The sequence below is a fragment of the Scleropages formosus genome, chromosome 20 (assembly GCF_900964775.1).
Source record: "Scleropages formosus chromosome 20, fSclFor1.1, whole genome shotgun sequence".
Lineage (NCBI taxonomy): Eukaryota > Metazoa > Chordata > Actinopteri > Osteoglossiformes > Osteoglossidae > Scleropages > Scleropages formosus.
Window position 1 is genome coordinate 12270636 of NC_041825.1, and position 16406 is coordinate 12287041.

The 16406-nt window shown below is 39.8% G+C and overlaps 1 protein-coding gene across 1 annotated transcript; it reads left to right on the forward strand.

Moving 5' to 3' along the window:
- Positions 1–10036: 10036 nt before the first annotated feature.
- hbae4 (hemoglobin alpha embryonic-4) lies at positions 10037–14511 on the forward strand. Its single transcript, XM_018761662.1, has 3 exons — positions 10037–10147; positions 11607–11811; positions 14320–14511. Exons 1-3 carry the CDS (start codon positions 10056–10058, stop codon positions 14446–14448), a joined length of 426 nt encoding a protein of 141 aa, XP_018617178.1. The 5' UTR covers positions 10037–10055; the 3' UTR covers positions 14449–14511.
- Positions 14512–16406: the final 1895 nt, after the last annotated feature.

A 16406-nucleotide genomic window follows, 5' to 3' on the forward strand; every position in this document is an offset into this window, starting at 1 on the left:
TTAGACATTTTGTGTTTGACCGCTTATTACTCACGTCGCAAAATGTGCTTGAGATGATTTCTTCTGGTCTGTCAAACAGCAAAGATTTGTTGTGCATGCAGTAGCAGATGTAACATCTGAGAAATTTTGTTCTCTTTTTCTCTATGTTTTCTATGTATTTTTCACTTTATTCTTCATCTCCCAGCATATGATATTAATAATTACGCATGAAAGGTGACATGCTTTTTGGCCTGAATTGATTTCGCAGATGTTTCAAACACTCCAGTCCCGCCTGCTAAACATGCAGGTCACTTTGTAAGTTGGTGTTCTTCTATGTTCTTTCTATGTCAGAATTCCTGCAGGTGATCAGAGTGTTGAGGGAGCTCTTGTGGGGTCTGGAATGGTCATTTCATGGTGTTTTTCTTTAGCCAAGTTATTTTTTCAGCAAGAATGACAAACTGCTTGAGGGAATAGTTACGACTCCCTAATTGAAAATGCTCAAGTGTAACTTCAAACAGCGCAATTTATTGCTATCGGGTGAGCACCTTACTGTGATATTAAAATGATTTGTTCCTAAGAACACTGCCTAAAAGGGAAAAAACATACATGCAAAAAGAGAAAAGACGCATAAAAGCCACAGTATCTCGTACACAGTTGAAGTGTATGTTCAAGTATGAGATCGGAAATCTGAAATGTACATTAATATTTTAACGTAATAGTTTACATGCAAACTTGTTAGAGAAGGATCAGGTCTGTGTAACAGATGTGCAGTCTATGGTACCACTACGTAAGAAATGGTAGCTGCTAAAATTGCACACTTTTCCTTCTGATTGATTATTCTGCATTTACATTTACATTTATTCATTTACCAGACACTTTTCTCCAAAGTGACAAACATCTCATAGAAAATATAGTTTGTGCATTACATTAGGAGAAAGAGAGACATAGTTGCAGACGTGTGATTCTTAAGTACATTTCCTTTCTTTCCATCATGTGCACAAATAATCATTACACAAGTAGCTGCATAAAACCCAAAATATCGACGATTCCTGATCACCTTTTTGCTAATTTTTTTTTTACATACACATACATTTCCATGCATTAGAGGAGTAGCTGCATAAAGGCTTATCTGGGCATGATCATAACTTGATGGTGCATGAACATTTATACCTTACATGATCTTAAGAAATCATGGGTGAAGTGAGTCTGGAAAAGGTGAGTTTTCAGACCCTTCTTGAATGTGAACAGAGTTTCAGCAGTTCTGAGTGAAAGGGGGAGATAGTTCCACCACAACGGAGCCAGAACCAAGAACCTCTGTGCTTTACCTTTCATGTGTGGGACCACCAAGCAGACAAATGTGGAAGAGAGTAGAGGTCTGGTTAGGGTGTAGCGGTTGATCAAGTCTTGAAAATTTGAATTGCTGTGAAAATCTTTCCCTGTTTGGTATTTGGTACACAACATATAAAATGGTTTTCACTAGAGATTTTGACAAATTTGACTATGTATCAAAGGTAAGAGCCAAAGGTAACTCTGGTCAGGTATGGGAGGGCAGAAGCAGTGCCTGGAATCATGGTTCCAGAGGCATGTCCATTATGGTGATGGTGTCACAGGCCTGAGCTGTCAAACAGCATCAGATGTTTAACTCTGAGCAGCAGGCGGCCTCCCAAACCTCCTCTGCTGAGAGACAGAAACAAGTGATACACTGCTTGTCTCGTCAGAAACTTGACAGATCTTTTTATTTTTGATTCAGTTAGATGTGGCATGCCATGCAGTAGGATAGTGCAGCGGTGGGGTAAATCCCAAGCATTTCTCACTGATGACTCAGTTCTGCACGCTAGGCGAATATGTAGTGGGCGGAGCTGTAGCAGCATACCTTCTATTAACTTTTTTATACTTTGATGCGATCAGCTCACTTACACGGGGCTGAATGTGTTCTTATTCCCAGTGCTTGATTAACATCTAAGAATAAGAAAGGCCCAGCTGACCGTCCTTTCCTTCAAATTCCCTCAACTCAAGATTTCAAATTCCAAGCTGTCAGCCTGTCGTGACAGCATCAACAAAGCAGTGGAAATATCTCAAAGGTCCGTGTTCAGTATCGGACCCTGACTTTGTCTGGCAGCTCCTGTACTGCTCTATTTAACGTCATTGTAATCGGCAGAATTCAAAGGGCCATTCAAATACCCAGCTTGGACATCATGGCTCTAGTGTGAATCGAGGTGCAAAAGAGTAACACAGCATAACAAATGTTCAGTGGCAAGAGCTTATGCAACTGTAACATGCTTCACTGAGTCATGGCTGAATTTCACGCCCTTAGATGAAATTTCTACAGCAATAAAGGTTAAAAGATGTAGCTGTAATAGGCCATAAATTAAAGATGTTTGGGCTGCCATGTTCAATCAACCTGAAGAATTTGGAAGCTTTATTCTGAGAGCATGTTATTCACAATTGTCAGTGTTTTTTTTTTTATTTTCTATTGTCTGTTATGATAATGTTTCCAAACCCTCTAGAGAAAGACTAGGAGATTTATAGACTTAATGGAGAGATGGGAAGAAAGGAATAAAGGACTGAGTATGACCATGGAAACTGCCTTGTAAGGAGACACAACTGTAAAAGAAATGTTCAAAAACATCACACATCTTGAGTCCATTGGTGTCTTTAAACATTGTTCACCAAAAAACTTCTTTAAAGTGTGGTGAGATAAGATTTTTATGTACTTTTATATTTATGGATGCAGTTACACAGGTCAGTGAGAGGTAATTAATGGTTTATGTACATACAATAGCTGAAAATATGTTCAGAAAACAGAACAACTTATATAAGGAACTTATTAAGGAACTTATATACACTTGACCAGTCAAGTTACTTCCAGTGCTGTAGGCATTTAATAGAAGGTTATTATTATTATTCTTGTTCTTATCAGACAAATTTATCTAGGAATATATGTAAAGAAAAATAAAGAAAGATAAGACAAAATTGAAAGAAGCAATTAACTTATAAAGACAGGCAGTATGCAGATTAATTTAATAACAATTCGGAACAACAGCCACTTTATGTGTATACAAAATGTAAGTACGTACTCACACACACACACACACACACACATTTTCAGAACCACTTGTCCCATACGGGGTCACGGGGAACCGGAGCCTACCCGGCAACACAGGGCGTAAGGCCGGAGGGGGAGGGGACACACCCAGGACAGGACGCCAGTCCATCACAAGGCACCCCAAGCGGGACTTGAACCCCAGACCCAGCGCAAAGCAGGACTGTGGTCCACCCCCCCACTAAGTACGTACTCATCTTTTGTAATACTGTGTTCAAATGACCCTTCCTGAGGGGCTCTTTATACAGCTTCCTTCCTTGCTTATCTTGATGCTACCGGATAGCAGTAACATCTTACTCCTTGTCCTCTCCCAGTGCCATACGGACGAGTGTATGGAGATAGAGAGCAATGGTAAAATGATTTTAGAGCCTACCACTACAACACAGCTGCCTTTCCTATATTCCTTCTTCCCTACATTCCATCTGTCCAGCACTGTTTTCATTTAAGGTTCTGGCAACTGGTCTTGAAAGGTGCTGCTGATTTCTCTGCCTTTCTGTGCTCTCACTTATTTTCAGCGTCCTCACATTCACCCCTCACTCGTGGTCCTCTGGGTGCCATATAGTGCAAAGCATTTATGTGTTTAAATGTAATTAGACTTCCTCTTGTGGCTAAAGCAGGAAAAATGGTAGCAAGAGTGTTATTGACCGTGCACTCAGGTCACAAACAGCTATTATGCTTGCATTACATTTACATGTATTCGTTTCACAGACACTTTTCACTTCCAAGGACAGAAAGTGCTTTAAACAGCAACCCCAGGGCTTCAGCTACAAACAAATGATCAGCAAACATTGTTCTATCTTGTTTTTTACTGGTACTTGTTCACAATGTAATATTTCATAAAAGCACTGGCATAATAACTCTTTCGGGAATAAAAATTTTTAGCAATAGTACTTAGCTGACCTATACACAAGCATGCATGAATAATGAATAGATGTGCCTCCCCCGTTCTTGTTATACCTACATTTACACGTATTCATTTAGCAGATGCTTTTCTCCAAGGTGATGTACATCTGCAAGAAGAATACAAAAATACATTACACCAACAGACAGAGAGCTCTAAATGCAGACATGTGATTCCAGAGTACAGTCAAATTTTCACATACCACTGTGTAAACCAGTGTACATTACACTAAAAACTGCATATAGGGTTTTTTAATTATTAAACAGATAAGGAACATGCACACGAGCACAAAGGAGATTCGGGGCCAAGTGAGTCTGGAAGAGATGTGTTCTGAAACTATTCTTGAATGCTGAGAGAGATTCAGCAGTTCCGGCTGAGAGGGGGAGGTCATTCCACCACATCAGAGCCAGACTTGGAAACCTTCATGCTTCTGACTTTGGACCTCTTTTATATGGGACCACCAAGTGGGTAGAGGTGGAGGAGCATAGTAGTCCGGTTAGAGTGCAGAGAGTGATCAGGTCTTGTAGATATCAGGGAGCAGGTTCTTAAATGGTTTTGTAACCATAGTTTTGTAACCAGTCTTGAATTTGATCCTGGCAACTATAGGAAGCCAATGCAGCAAGGGGAGGAAGGGGATGCATAAGAATGCTTTGGGAGGCCAAACACATCTTGTGGAGCAGAATTTTGTATCTTCTGGAGAGATTTGATGGCAGAGGCTGGAAGGCCAGACAGGAGAGGGTTGCAGTAGTCCAGGTGGGATATCAGCATGGCCTGGACATGGAGTTGCGTAGTTTGTTGTGAGACAGGGGCAGATTGTGCCAATGTTAGGCAGGATGAATCTGCAGGACCCAGTTGCGGCTTCAGTACGTTGGAAGAAAGGCAGACTTGACTCGATCATTACTCCCAGACTCTTAGAGCATGAGGAGAAAGGCAGAGTAACACAGGGTGCAGGGCTGGAGGGGGAGGGGACACACCCAGAACAGGATGCCAGTCCATCTCAAGGCACCCCAAGAGGGACTCGAACCCTAGACTTACCTGAGAGCAGGCACAGGCCAAACCCACTGCACCATCACACCCCCTCCTTTCTCTCAAAACAGGTCAGTTAAACTCTTTCTTAGAGTGTTGCCTCAACAAACACAAAGGTTTAGATCACTGATGCTTTTTAAAATCATCCTGGTTCTGTCTGCTCTTGCAGCAAAAAGCTAAATGTTTTCAACGTCTTCCAAGATCAACCTGCACTTAAAAACTTGGTTACATGATTCACCCAAAAGAATGCCTTCACTGCCTGTCAGATTCATCACACACAGTAGTCTTGAAGCCCAGTAGCATTAAAATGAAAGGTGACAAAGGCTGTTCATACCCAGACTGAAACTTTCCCTTATGGCTTTGTCTTGGCACCAGGAACTTTGTCTCAGTGTGATGTTTATAATATGTGTGTGTCTAAGGATGGATGCAAGTTATTATACTGGGACAGCCTAAGCCACAGACACAGGATTCCTAAGTGATCTTGGCTCACTGTTTGACTACACCATTAGGTTCACTCATTTTTAATCTGCTTAAATTTTTCTTTACAGAACCAGAAAATAAACATTTTTTTTTTAACTTCATTGTAGCCCCTCTCATTCAACTCTAAGATTGTTTTTTTTTATTATTTTGTAAAATACATGTAAAATATTGTGCTCAGAAGTATTTTAGAACTTGTCGCACCTGTATTTGAAGTGTAACATCACAAAAGCAGCAGGACTTCAGAGTCCTTCCCCAGTGAGCATGGACCTATGGTGACTCAGTGTTATGCAGGCTCTCACTGACACCCAGTGGAGACATGAGTGTGCCTCCATGCTTCTTTGAGCACACTTGTCAAAATCAAAACTGGGAAAGTCTAAAAACTTTGAAAATTTCAGTGTAATAAACACACACTGCAGTACACCCTTCTCCAAGTTATTAGAAGGTGCTGTGTCATCATACCTGTCATATACAATATTGTGACCTTTTGAAGAAGCCACAAAATAACAAGTTTTAAGGAAAATGGCAGGGCAAAGGACTGGAATGTCCTTACAGTCTCATATTGCCCTTAACCCAGATCTCTTCCTGACACATGGACAAATTGGGCTCCCAGAATGGATATCTATATTGTATTTAGTTGCTGATCACATGGTGGTAAGTTTCAACCATCTAAGAAATGACATTGGCTTATCTAATAATGATTTCTATGAATTCTTACAGTTGTGACATTATATTTTAGCTGTTGAAAAAAGAATACACTTTGGTCAGAGTTAACTATAGTGGTGAAACAGTTTGTCCTACACCTGCTTTCACATTTACATGTATTAATTTAGCAGATGCTTTTCTCCAAAGCGACATACATCTCATAGAAGATACAATGTGTTCATTACATTAGCAGAAAGAGAGACATAGGTGCAGACATTTGATTTGTAAGTACAGTTAGTTTGTTTCTTTCCACCATATGAGCCAATGTTCATCACATGAGTAGCTGCATAAAACTTTATCAGAAACCATTTTCAATTCAGGTGCATTTTTTTCAATTCACTTTACTTTTATAGAGTGTTCTTCTCATGCAGTGACAGATACATTTTAGAGTTTTCCCTTTTGAATACACACACACACACACACACACACACACACACCTTCTGACCCACTTCTCTCATATGGGGTCGCGGGGAACCGGAGCCTAACCCGGCAACACAAGGCGTAAGGCTGGAGGGGGAGGGGACACACCCAGGAGGGGACGCCAGTCCATCACAAGGCACCCCAAGCGGGACTCGAACCCCAGACCCACTAGAGAGCAGGACCCAGTCCAACCCACTGCACCACTGCGCCCCCCCCTTTTGAATAGAGTAACATAATATAAAGTATGACAGAAAAATATGAAAGACTGTTTTATTACCACTTATCTGAAAGCAACAACACATGCGGAACAGTCTGGCTACAATGCAGTGAGCGCTGTTGTAATGAGATATATCTTAAGTGAAGGTTGATGCTGGGCAAGGTACCAGTGTGAAAGCCAGAGGGGGGTGTTTGCTCCGGTCAGTGCTGTGCTGAGTCATAATGGAGGCCCCAGTGTAACTCACCAGCCCATGGGCTCTTCCGGGTTCACTGCGGGCAAAGGTGGGGCAGCCCTGTACAGCGTGATTAGGGACTCCCGCTGACCTCGGCCCTCTGCAGGTCCCCGGATAGCAGTGCTGAGGACCCTTTATCGACCACACGTCAGTCACACACCTTTTCCCAGAACCAGCTGGCTCAAAATCCAGGGCCGTTAGAAAAGGGTGATTCAGCTAAACAGAGTGACAGCAGTTCCTGCGCTACATGAAACACAGTGGTTTGAGAACTGGATAATAACTGAATTAAAAGAGACTGAAAGTTATCTCATGACAATCCAAAGTGTAAAATGGAAGATTATTTAGAAAATTATTTATACTGAGGTATTTGTTTATAAATTAATATATGCTTGGGGAGAGTGCCTGAAAATATTTTAACATACATTTATATTAACTACAATAAAATAAGGAAATATGTTGGAAAAAACAGCAGAGAAGCCTTGAAACATATTTGTAGATTGATGCAGAAAAATTAGGAACTTTAGAGTACAGCATTACCTGTAAAAAATAAAGAAATAAAGAAATCATTATTAAACACATGGTTCAGCTCCTGTGTTTATATTGTGCAGCATTTCATAACTCACTTCACCAAATCTTATCACAAGCAAATAGAAGCTGTGTATTAACATTTGCAGATAAACTGTATTTTTGTTTGTACCCTACCGAAGTTGTGTTCACTTATTCCACTCAAGATTCAGCAATATAACTGGGGGTAAGATCACTGGGGGCAATATGAGTGGGGTACAAACTTTTGTATCTAACTGTACATGCAACCCTGCAGCAAAAACCCTCTGCTTTAACGAAACTACATTGTTTCTCTCACTTTTTTAATGAGAATAGTGTAGAGAATTGTCTGCGTCGGGTATTTTTTGAGATAGGCTTCCATTGCAGTGGAAATATAATGGGAGGAAATTCAGTCTCTCTGAATAAATATTCTCTCAATAAGAGCAATGGGAATTCTGAAGAACAGAAAGAGTCCAGCCACACAGATCATACTTCCCTGCCCAAATAGAACCCAGCACAACAACCAGGATACATAAGCATGTCGACTAACACAAAACCAGAGCTATACAGTGCTGTTTGACAGTTCGCGAACTCTACAGGGATGCTCATTATTTCTCTATAAATGTTAAGTTTATAAGAAGAATAAATGACTATGATTTGCACACCTGATTCTACTTACCTACTTGGTGTAACCAATTCAGCTTGGGGTTCACTTATTTTTGCACCTGCACTACTTCTGTTTTTCTACTACACACATCATTTCCTCTAAAGCAACAGAAGTAGTGCAGGTGCAAAAATAAGTGAACCCCAAACTGAATTGGTTACACCAAGTAGGTAAGTAGAATCAGGTGTGCAAATCATAGTCATCATTTACAGAAGTGGTAAAAAGACACCTCTCATATCAGATGATAAAGACTGGGTCTCATTAAATAACCCTTTCGTGGTCAAACTGAGGGACACAAGGGGCTCACATACTTTCAGGCAGCACTATGACTATTAAAAGTAATGTAAACTTCGAAGAAAAATCTGGCAGAAGACCCACATAATGTGAAAGAGAAATGTATCATTACGGAAGGGTAACTTGTTGTAATTGGGCACATAAGTTTGGTGGGAGTCATTGTGTACTTTATATATTTTTCTTCTTTATCTTAACCCACTCTACTTTTATTATCTGTGTTTTGTCACTGTCATTCTGTCTGTGCTGTGGAAGTTTCTGTCACCAAGACGAATTCCTTGTGTAAACATACTTGGCAATAAAGCTCATTCATTCATTCATTCATTCATTCATTCATTAAAGGATGATTAAAGGTTTCTTCTGAAATGTTTTGACAAACTATTCAGTTTTTTTTTTTTTTTTTTTTTTTAAATCAGACTAACACTACGCACTAGCTTGATTTCCCCGCACGGGCAATAACAGTCTACCAGACTGTCCACCCTGAGGACAGTCAGTCGCTTCAGGGCGCTGGACGCTTGGACGTGGTGTTCAGCAGGACGAGGACTTTCCCAGTCGTCTTCGGCCGGAGGAAAGAGTCCGGACCTTCGCATCGACGATTCCGTTCAATCAAACAGTCAATCCTTCTTTTATTTCCCACTGGGGTTGGGGGGGAATCCCACTGACGTCACTGAAAATCCGCCGCCTCGCTACCCTGGGTTTTACTGGACATGTCATTAGCGGTCACCTACTTCGCGGGCACTTCTCCAACTTCCAGTGTCGTGTCATCAGCTCGGTGTGAGTTGTTCACACAGACTGGACCGACTGGATTGACTGGGAGTGAGTACCTTTACTAGGGCGCAGTGAACGGCAGCGGGTCTCGAACCTAGAACCGGCGTCACATTCAGAGCTGCCCTCTCTCTAAACCACCAGGGGTCTGGTGGCAGAAAAATTCTTCCTCTTTTAAGCTGTATTTATATGTTTTATTACGATTATAAATAATGATTGTCAACTCTCGATCTCAAAGGGCTAAAATTCATATACATATTACTTATAGGTTCAGGTTAAGGGAAGTTAATGTGTTTTCTTTTTGTCTACCTAATAGGTTGTATGATCTCAACTCTGCCGCCCACTAAGCAGCACGATGTAACAGTGCTGAGAAAAATGAAAATTAACGTGTCAATATTTATGATACCTAGAAAACATTTTGCTCTACTTGAACAATTTGAAATATGATTGTTCATTATGACATAATATCGTTGAAGTGTAGCTTTAGGATTGTTCTAAACCAGACAGCTATCCTGTTATTTTCTATAATTTTCCGAACCTAGTTTCCTATAATATAACGCTAAAATAAAGTGGTTGGTATTATTTTTGCATAATGACATATTGTGTCTGTTGTTCTGAAGTACCAGTGTGTGGCTCTTTATACTAGCCTTACTCACCTTACTTGTGTGCAGACGGATTAGGGTTAACCTGCCAAAGGACAACTGTGCGCCACCAAAACAGCGCAGGGTAATTATGCTCTCCAAGTTTGAAAAAGAGCTTCTGGTCACTATTTGGGAAAAGGTGGCTGAAGATGCCGAGGAAATTGGTGCAGAATCTCTCCTAAGGTATGTTTTATTAACCCTTCTCCCATGACTTAGAACAAATGATTTCAAAATAACTCATTAGGTGCAATAAAAGCACATACCAATGAAATAATTGAAACATACTTTTCTGTATTACAGTTATATTTCTTCCTTTTTTTAAAAAAAAAAAAAAAAAGCTTTTGCAAATTTCAGTTTTTCTATTCCGTTTTATAAAATGAAATGTGTTGCTCTTACCGTATGGTAAAGATTATTTTTCCGCCAAGGAAACCTTCTTATTCCTTTTGGATGTGATATAATAAGGTTCACCAACAAAGTGTAGGGAAAGTAAAAAGTTAGCAATATACATCTGTAAAATATACAAGTGGAAGAAATACCAGAAACATTGCATGAACTCACTTGTAATGCCAGAAATCCTTGAATCTTAAATCCCATTTACAAAAAAAGTTACACAGCTATCATTACATTTACATATTTAGCTGATGCTTTTCTCCAAAGCAACTTACAATGTTAAGGTCACAATTTTTACATGCTTACAATCATTTACCCATTTATACAGCTGGGTAATTTTACTGGAGCAATTTAAGGTAAGTACCTTGCTCAAGGGTATTACAGCTGGAGGGGGATCAAACCAGCAACATTTGGGTCCAAAACCAGTATCTCTAACTACCACACTATATGTGTCTGCTCTTATGAAGGTATGGAACTCAGCACTATGAAAGATTCCAAACCAAGATGCAGCATAACAGAAGTCAAAAGAGGCTATTTACTGGTGTCAGAACTGCATCCAGGAACTGGTGAAGTGTTGCTTGAAAACTGTCAAAATGATTTGTGATGAAAGGAAGAACAGTAGCTGCATGTCAAAATTTACCAAAACAAACTGCAGGAATTTACAATGTGTACTAATGAGCACAATGCCTGGATGAGTGAAAAAATAGTTGGACAGGTTGTGTTTAACCTTCTTCCAGATATTCAAACACGTTTTTGTTTGTAGGAAAACAGATGGGACCTTCAGCTCACAATGTCTGTTAAACAATGTTAAACATGGTGCTGTATGTAATGGGCCATTATGTCCAGCAATTCTTGCAAAATGCCTAATCGATATAGAGCCATTGTAGCCAGCCATCCATTTTCCAATAAAGAATGCTAAACAGACTCCGGAGTTGTCAATAAATGAAGTCAAACATCAACAACTCCATGCAGCTGAGATTTGTATGACATAGTTTCAAGAACTGCAAAAGATGTTCTGAAAGAGAAATGTGGCCCATCCCTTTATTTGTTACTTTACATTTACATATTGTTTGGTGTCTCGGAGCCTTTTTCCAACTCCTGTTTGTTCCATTCGTCAGCAGTAACGTGAGCATCTTACATCCTTTATAACTCCAGCACCAATCTTTGAATCCCTTTAGTGATCTGCCGTACAAAATGTTGTGCATGCTTTTCATGCTTTGTAATGCTTCTTCTTTATTTGATTGATCTTTAGGATGTTTTCCTGTTTTCCTAAAACCAAGACATACTTTGCCCACTTAGACATCAGTCCTCAATCTGAGCATCTTCGCTCTCACGGGAAGAAGATCATCATGGCAATAGTGGAAGGGTCTAAGAATATCAGTGCGTTAACCACCACAATGGCACCCCTCAGCGCATTGCATGCCTACCAGCTGAAAATACATCCAACCAATTTCAAGGTAATGCTCTCCACAACTTCACCGTGAATGCCTAACTGGAAATTTTAGCCTGTCTATCACGATTATTTGTCTGATGTTTGTGTAGCGCACTAATTCTGTTTGTTCAATTTTTAACCAAAAGGGAGTAAAAAACAGTGCAGTGTTTTTACCACTTTATAATACGGTTCTAAGGAAAAGAAAAATCAGGAGAAAATTATTGTATGAGATGGCGACGTACTTCAGAGACGTGATTACACTGGGTCCTCAACTTACAAACGCTGCTGTGATTGGAAGACTTCATAATTTGATTTGTTTGTAAATAACTAGGTGACAGTCAGAAAAGCTTAATGATAAAAACAGCCCTCAATTTATTCACAGGTTAGATTCTGTAAAAATCTCAAATAAAGCTATAATGGATCAAAAATTCACTGTATAGCCTTATTTATTTCATTTCCATCAACTGTGGGTTCACTGTGTTCAAACACCTGGTAACATAGGGTGTACACTGCAGATGGGACACCAGTACATTGCAGGGCTTTTATTTTCTTACCTCTTATTAGCTCAAAACAACAAGCACTATATTTGTCAGCAACTGGCCACCTTTGCTTTGCTTTATTATTTATACAATCAACAAAAGCATAATAACGGAGACGTACCTTAACATCTTCACTGTGTTGTTTGTGTGAAACTCTCATATATAGCTGTGATAAATGCAAAAATATGCTGTAAGACCTATTTTGACATTTTAGCATTGAGTTTCAGTTCAATTATAATTAAAACTAATTTAAAACAGCTCATAAAATCAGGGCTGTGCTGTGGGTAGTACTGTTGCCTCCCAGTGCCTGCATTATTTAGGCATTGGTTCTAACTCAGTTCTGTCTGTAAGGAGATTGCACGCTTTCCCTATGTCTGTGTGAGTGCTCTTGTTTCCTCCCAAAGACATGTGTCTCATGTTCATTATCTGCTCAAAATTTCCTATAGCGTGAGAATATGTGTGTGGCTACCCTGCAATAGACTGCTCTCCCTACCAGGGAGTACCTGTCCTAGCCTTCTGGGATAGGCTCTGGACCGTGACAACCCTGATAAGGACAAGTGATTAATTAAAGTGAGACAATATAAAAATACATCTTCTCCACAAATTCCTATTTAAAGCCACTGATCTAGTCCATGAACAAGTGTAACATTCTCCATCTTGTTACTGATTAGCATCACTCAGAAGCACATGTTGACTGGAGTTTTTAAAATTCTACATGTGAGTTCAAACGAGGTTGGGGCAGCATGATGGCACAGCATGTAGCGCTAGTGCCTTACAGAATCTGGGCTGCATGATTGGGCACAGATTTAGCTGTACTGTTTACACACGTGTGCCCTGTGTGTTACAGCACCCAGGCAAGTGTACCCTGACTAGCCTCATGCCCCAGACTTCTGGGATACATGCTAGACTACATCGTAATAAGCGATTATAGAGAATTAGTGAGTAAATCATGACACTCTTAGTTTGGGTGCTTTTTACCACCAACTAATGGCTGTATGTGGAAATGCAGGTATTGTTTGCAATAAAATTTTTAAAACACAAAAGTGAAAAAATTAGTAAATACAAAGAAAAGTGTATCTCTGAAAATCTGTCTTTCAAACATTACATGAGGACCCAGTGTTTTCAGATGAAGCAAGGCAATAACATATGTCAAACCAATCAGGGTGGCGCAGCAAGTAGCGCTGCTGTCTCACAGTGCCTGGAGGATGCAAGAGCACGTGAGTTTGACCCCCACTCAGTCTGTGTGAAGTTTGCATGTTCTCCCCTTGCCTGTGTGAGTTTCCTCCCACAGTCCAGCAACATGTAGTTCAGGTAGACTGGTGACTCTGAGTCACCCATAGTGTGAGAGTGTGTTTCACTGATGTACGGATGAGTGACTCAATGTAAGTAGTGTATCTAATGGTGTAAGTCACCTCAGGTGAATAAGGTGTTGGCTGGATTTACTATGTAGTGTTCATTGGAAGTCAATTTAGCGAAAGAGTATCTGTGAAATGAAGTAATGTAATTGGAGTGTTTGCTTTCTAATTTAGTTTGGCAGCTTGAAGATGTCCTGTTTCTTTCAGCATAAAGACTTTTGCTACTAAAATTGATTTGTCTTGCATTACATAACGGAAAGGCAAATACTTGCGCAACAAAAAATGCAAGAGAAACTCTTACAACCAGAGCTGAGGCCTCCAGGAAGAATATAAATAAAGTATTATAAGGCCAGCACTAACAGCAGTAACTACATACAGGCTACACTTTTTTATTTAATGTGAACACAAAATAGACAATATCACACAAACGTGTTCCAGCAATGGCCGGGTTTGTCTTGCAGGTAGTCCAGTCGATTCTTTGTTCTATTCTATTACTGTCACGATTCTGTCTATTTGTTATTTATTTGTTTGTGCTATCAGTCTTTTTGAAATAATATTTCATTTCTGTCTCATGAATACTGTGATATGTACTAAATGTTTACCTGCACTACACAATATTTGTTTTGGCTTTTCCTCTAGCTCCTGTGTCACTGTATCCTTGTGACGCTGGCATGCCGAATGGCTGATGAGTTCACACCGGTGGCACATGCTGCCCTAGATAAGTTCCTCTCTGCCCTTGCAGCGGTGCTTTCTGAGAAATACAGATAAGAGGTCTTGTTGAGATGCATGAGCTGTGTGTTCTGTGTGCTTCGAAGAGCTTCAGAATTGCACCACCTCCACTACCTTTTTGTAAGAGAACTTTGTATACAAGTGTTATTTTTGATTCATGTTTTCTGTTTTTTATGAGTCAGCTCCTCTCACTTGTGCATAAATTTCTTTTGTGCATTTGGGCAATTTGTATTGATTTTTCTGTTAGGGTGCCTTATTAGGAAATCAGAATTATGAAATTTCTGTTATATAATATAAATAGTGACATGATAATGAAATTCTATCACTAACTAGAGTACAACATAAAATAAAAAAGGAAATCTATAATTAGTATTTGTTCATTCAGTTCTGGTATGTCTTTTACATTTAAACCACAATAACTTGGAATTGTTTTTTCTTGCCTTGTGCAAAACTGTATTGTCAGCAAACTCTTTTCTTATAACAAAATGGAAAGTTTAATTTGAGCAGTATAAAATATGTGCAAAATCTCTTTTGTTATAACCCTTTTTTGGCAACTTAAATGTCACATTTTAAGAAACATATCCAGTCTAATGGTGTTAAAACAATTTCTAATGTTTATAGAATCAGTGCTTTGACAGTGTCCATATAATAACACTGACAGAAGTCCTGGACAGGACAGCGGGAAAGAGCAGCGTGAAAACACAGCCGTCTCAGCAACTGGAAACAAGGAGGGTATCTAAGATCCCCCAGCCAGCGATAGTCAAGGTTTTTTTATACATTAAACTTTTTAAGTAAACAAACAAGGAGGCTTGGAAAGAATAGCATGTACAACTTTTAACCTTAAGTAAGCTCACAGTGATAGAGAGTTTCAAACCAACGTCCTCCGTGAGACACCAGAACGCAGATGGACAAAATACGCTTTGGTAAGTGAAAAGATTGGAGATTAAACACAGTGCTGTTGACCACTTTGCCACACACTCGTACCTAGCGTGTAAAATTTAAGCAATTAAACACGAGTGCACATTAAAGCAGTGTGCACTCTATGGTCGTTTTTCAACCAAAGCATGTGCTTGGAGAATTCGGTCTAGTGTGAATAATTTAATGATTTTTGTATCTTTGCACAGTTTGTTGTAACATTAACACAATAAATGTATAACAATAAGGCTATGCAGTCAAGATAAGTGGTGCAGCATAAAAGCAACGCCTTTGTCACTTTGCACCAGATAACTTCCAACAAAAATCAATCCTTCAATAAAAGTGATTATTATAGATATTGGTATGTTTGTTTATTCAACATGTTTACCCTCGTCTGCAGATGTTGTAGGGACAATGAGACTCTTGAATGTTCTTTATTACAACATAGCTAAGTTGTGGGCTTAAACTAAGTTTGCAATGATTTTGAAGATTATTACGGGTAATGCTGGAACTGATTCGTAACAGGTTTTCAATCAATCATATCAATAACAGATCCTTTATTGATACATGCTCCAGGTGTCATATATAAATTTCATTTGAGAGGATAAAATGAGGAATGAAACCGAGGCACAGTCTACTTTCTAATTCTTAACAGTGTGACCATTATTGTTTAATATAAATGTTAATACTGAGTGTCAGACCATGATTTATTGCTTTAAAGCTTTCTGTGAGGGGGCGCAGTAGCATAGCGGGTTGGGTCGGGCTCTGTGGTGGGTCTGGGATTTGAGTCCTGCTTGGGGTGTTTTGCGACGGACTGGCGTCCCGTCCTGGGTGTGTCCCCTCCCCCTCCCCCTCCAGCCTTGCGCCTTGTGTTGCCAGGTTGGGCTCTGGTTTGCTGTGACCCCGCTCGGGACAAGGGATTAAGTATGTTACCACCATCTGTTTTAAGTGACAGCATAGTGGAATTAAGGAACACTCACTCATTGTGAGTAACCACCTGCTGTTATGTAACGGTGATCCAGAGCCCATCCCAGAATGACTGGACACTAGGCCAGGATGAGGTACAATGTGGATGGGACACC

Bases quoted from the DNA above. Each gene is read 5' to 3' on its own strand.
- hbae4 (XM_018761662.1), top strand. From the start codon at position 10,056: ATGCTCTCCAAGTTTGAAAAAGAGCTTCTGGTCACTATTTGGGAAAAG. The intron at 10,148-11,606 runs GTATGTTTTATT...ATTGATCTTTAG, and splicing joins GGTGCAGAATCTCTCCTAAG to GATGTTTTCCTGTTTTCCTA. The intron at 11,812-14,319 runs GTAATGCTCTCC...CTTTTCCTCTAG, and splicing joins TACATCCAACCAATTTCAAG to CTCCTGTGTCACTGTATCCT.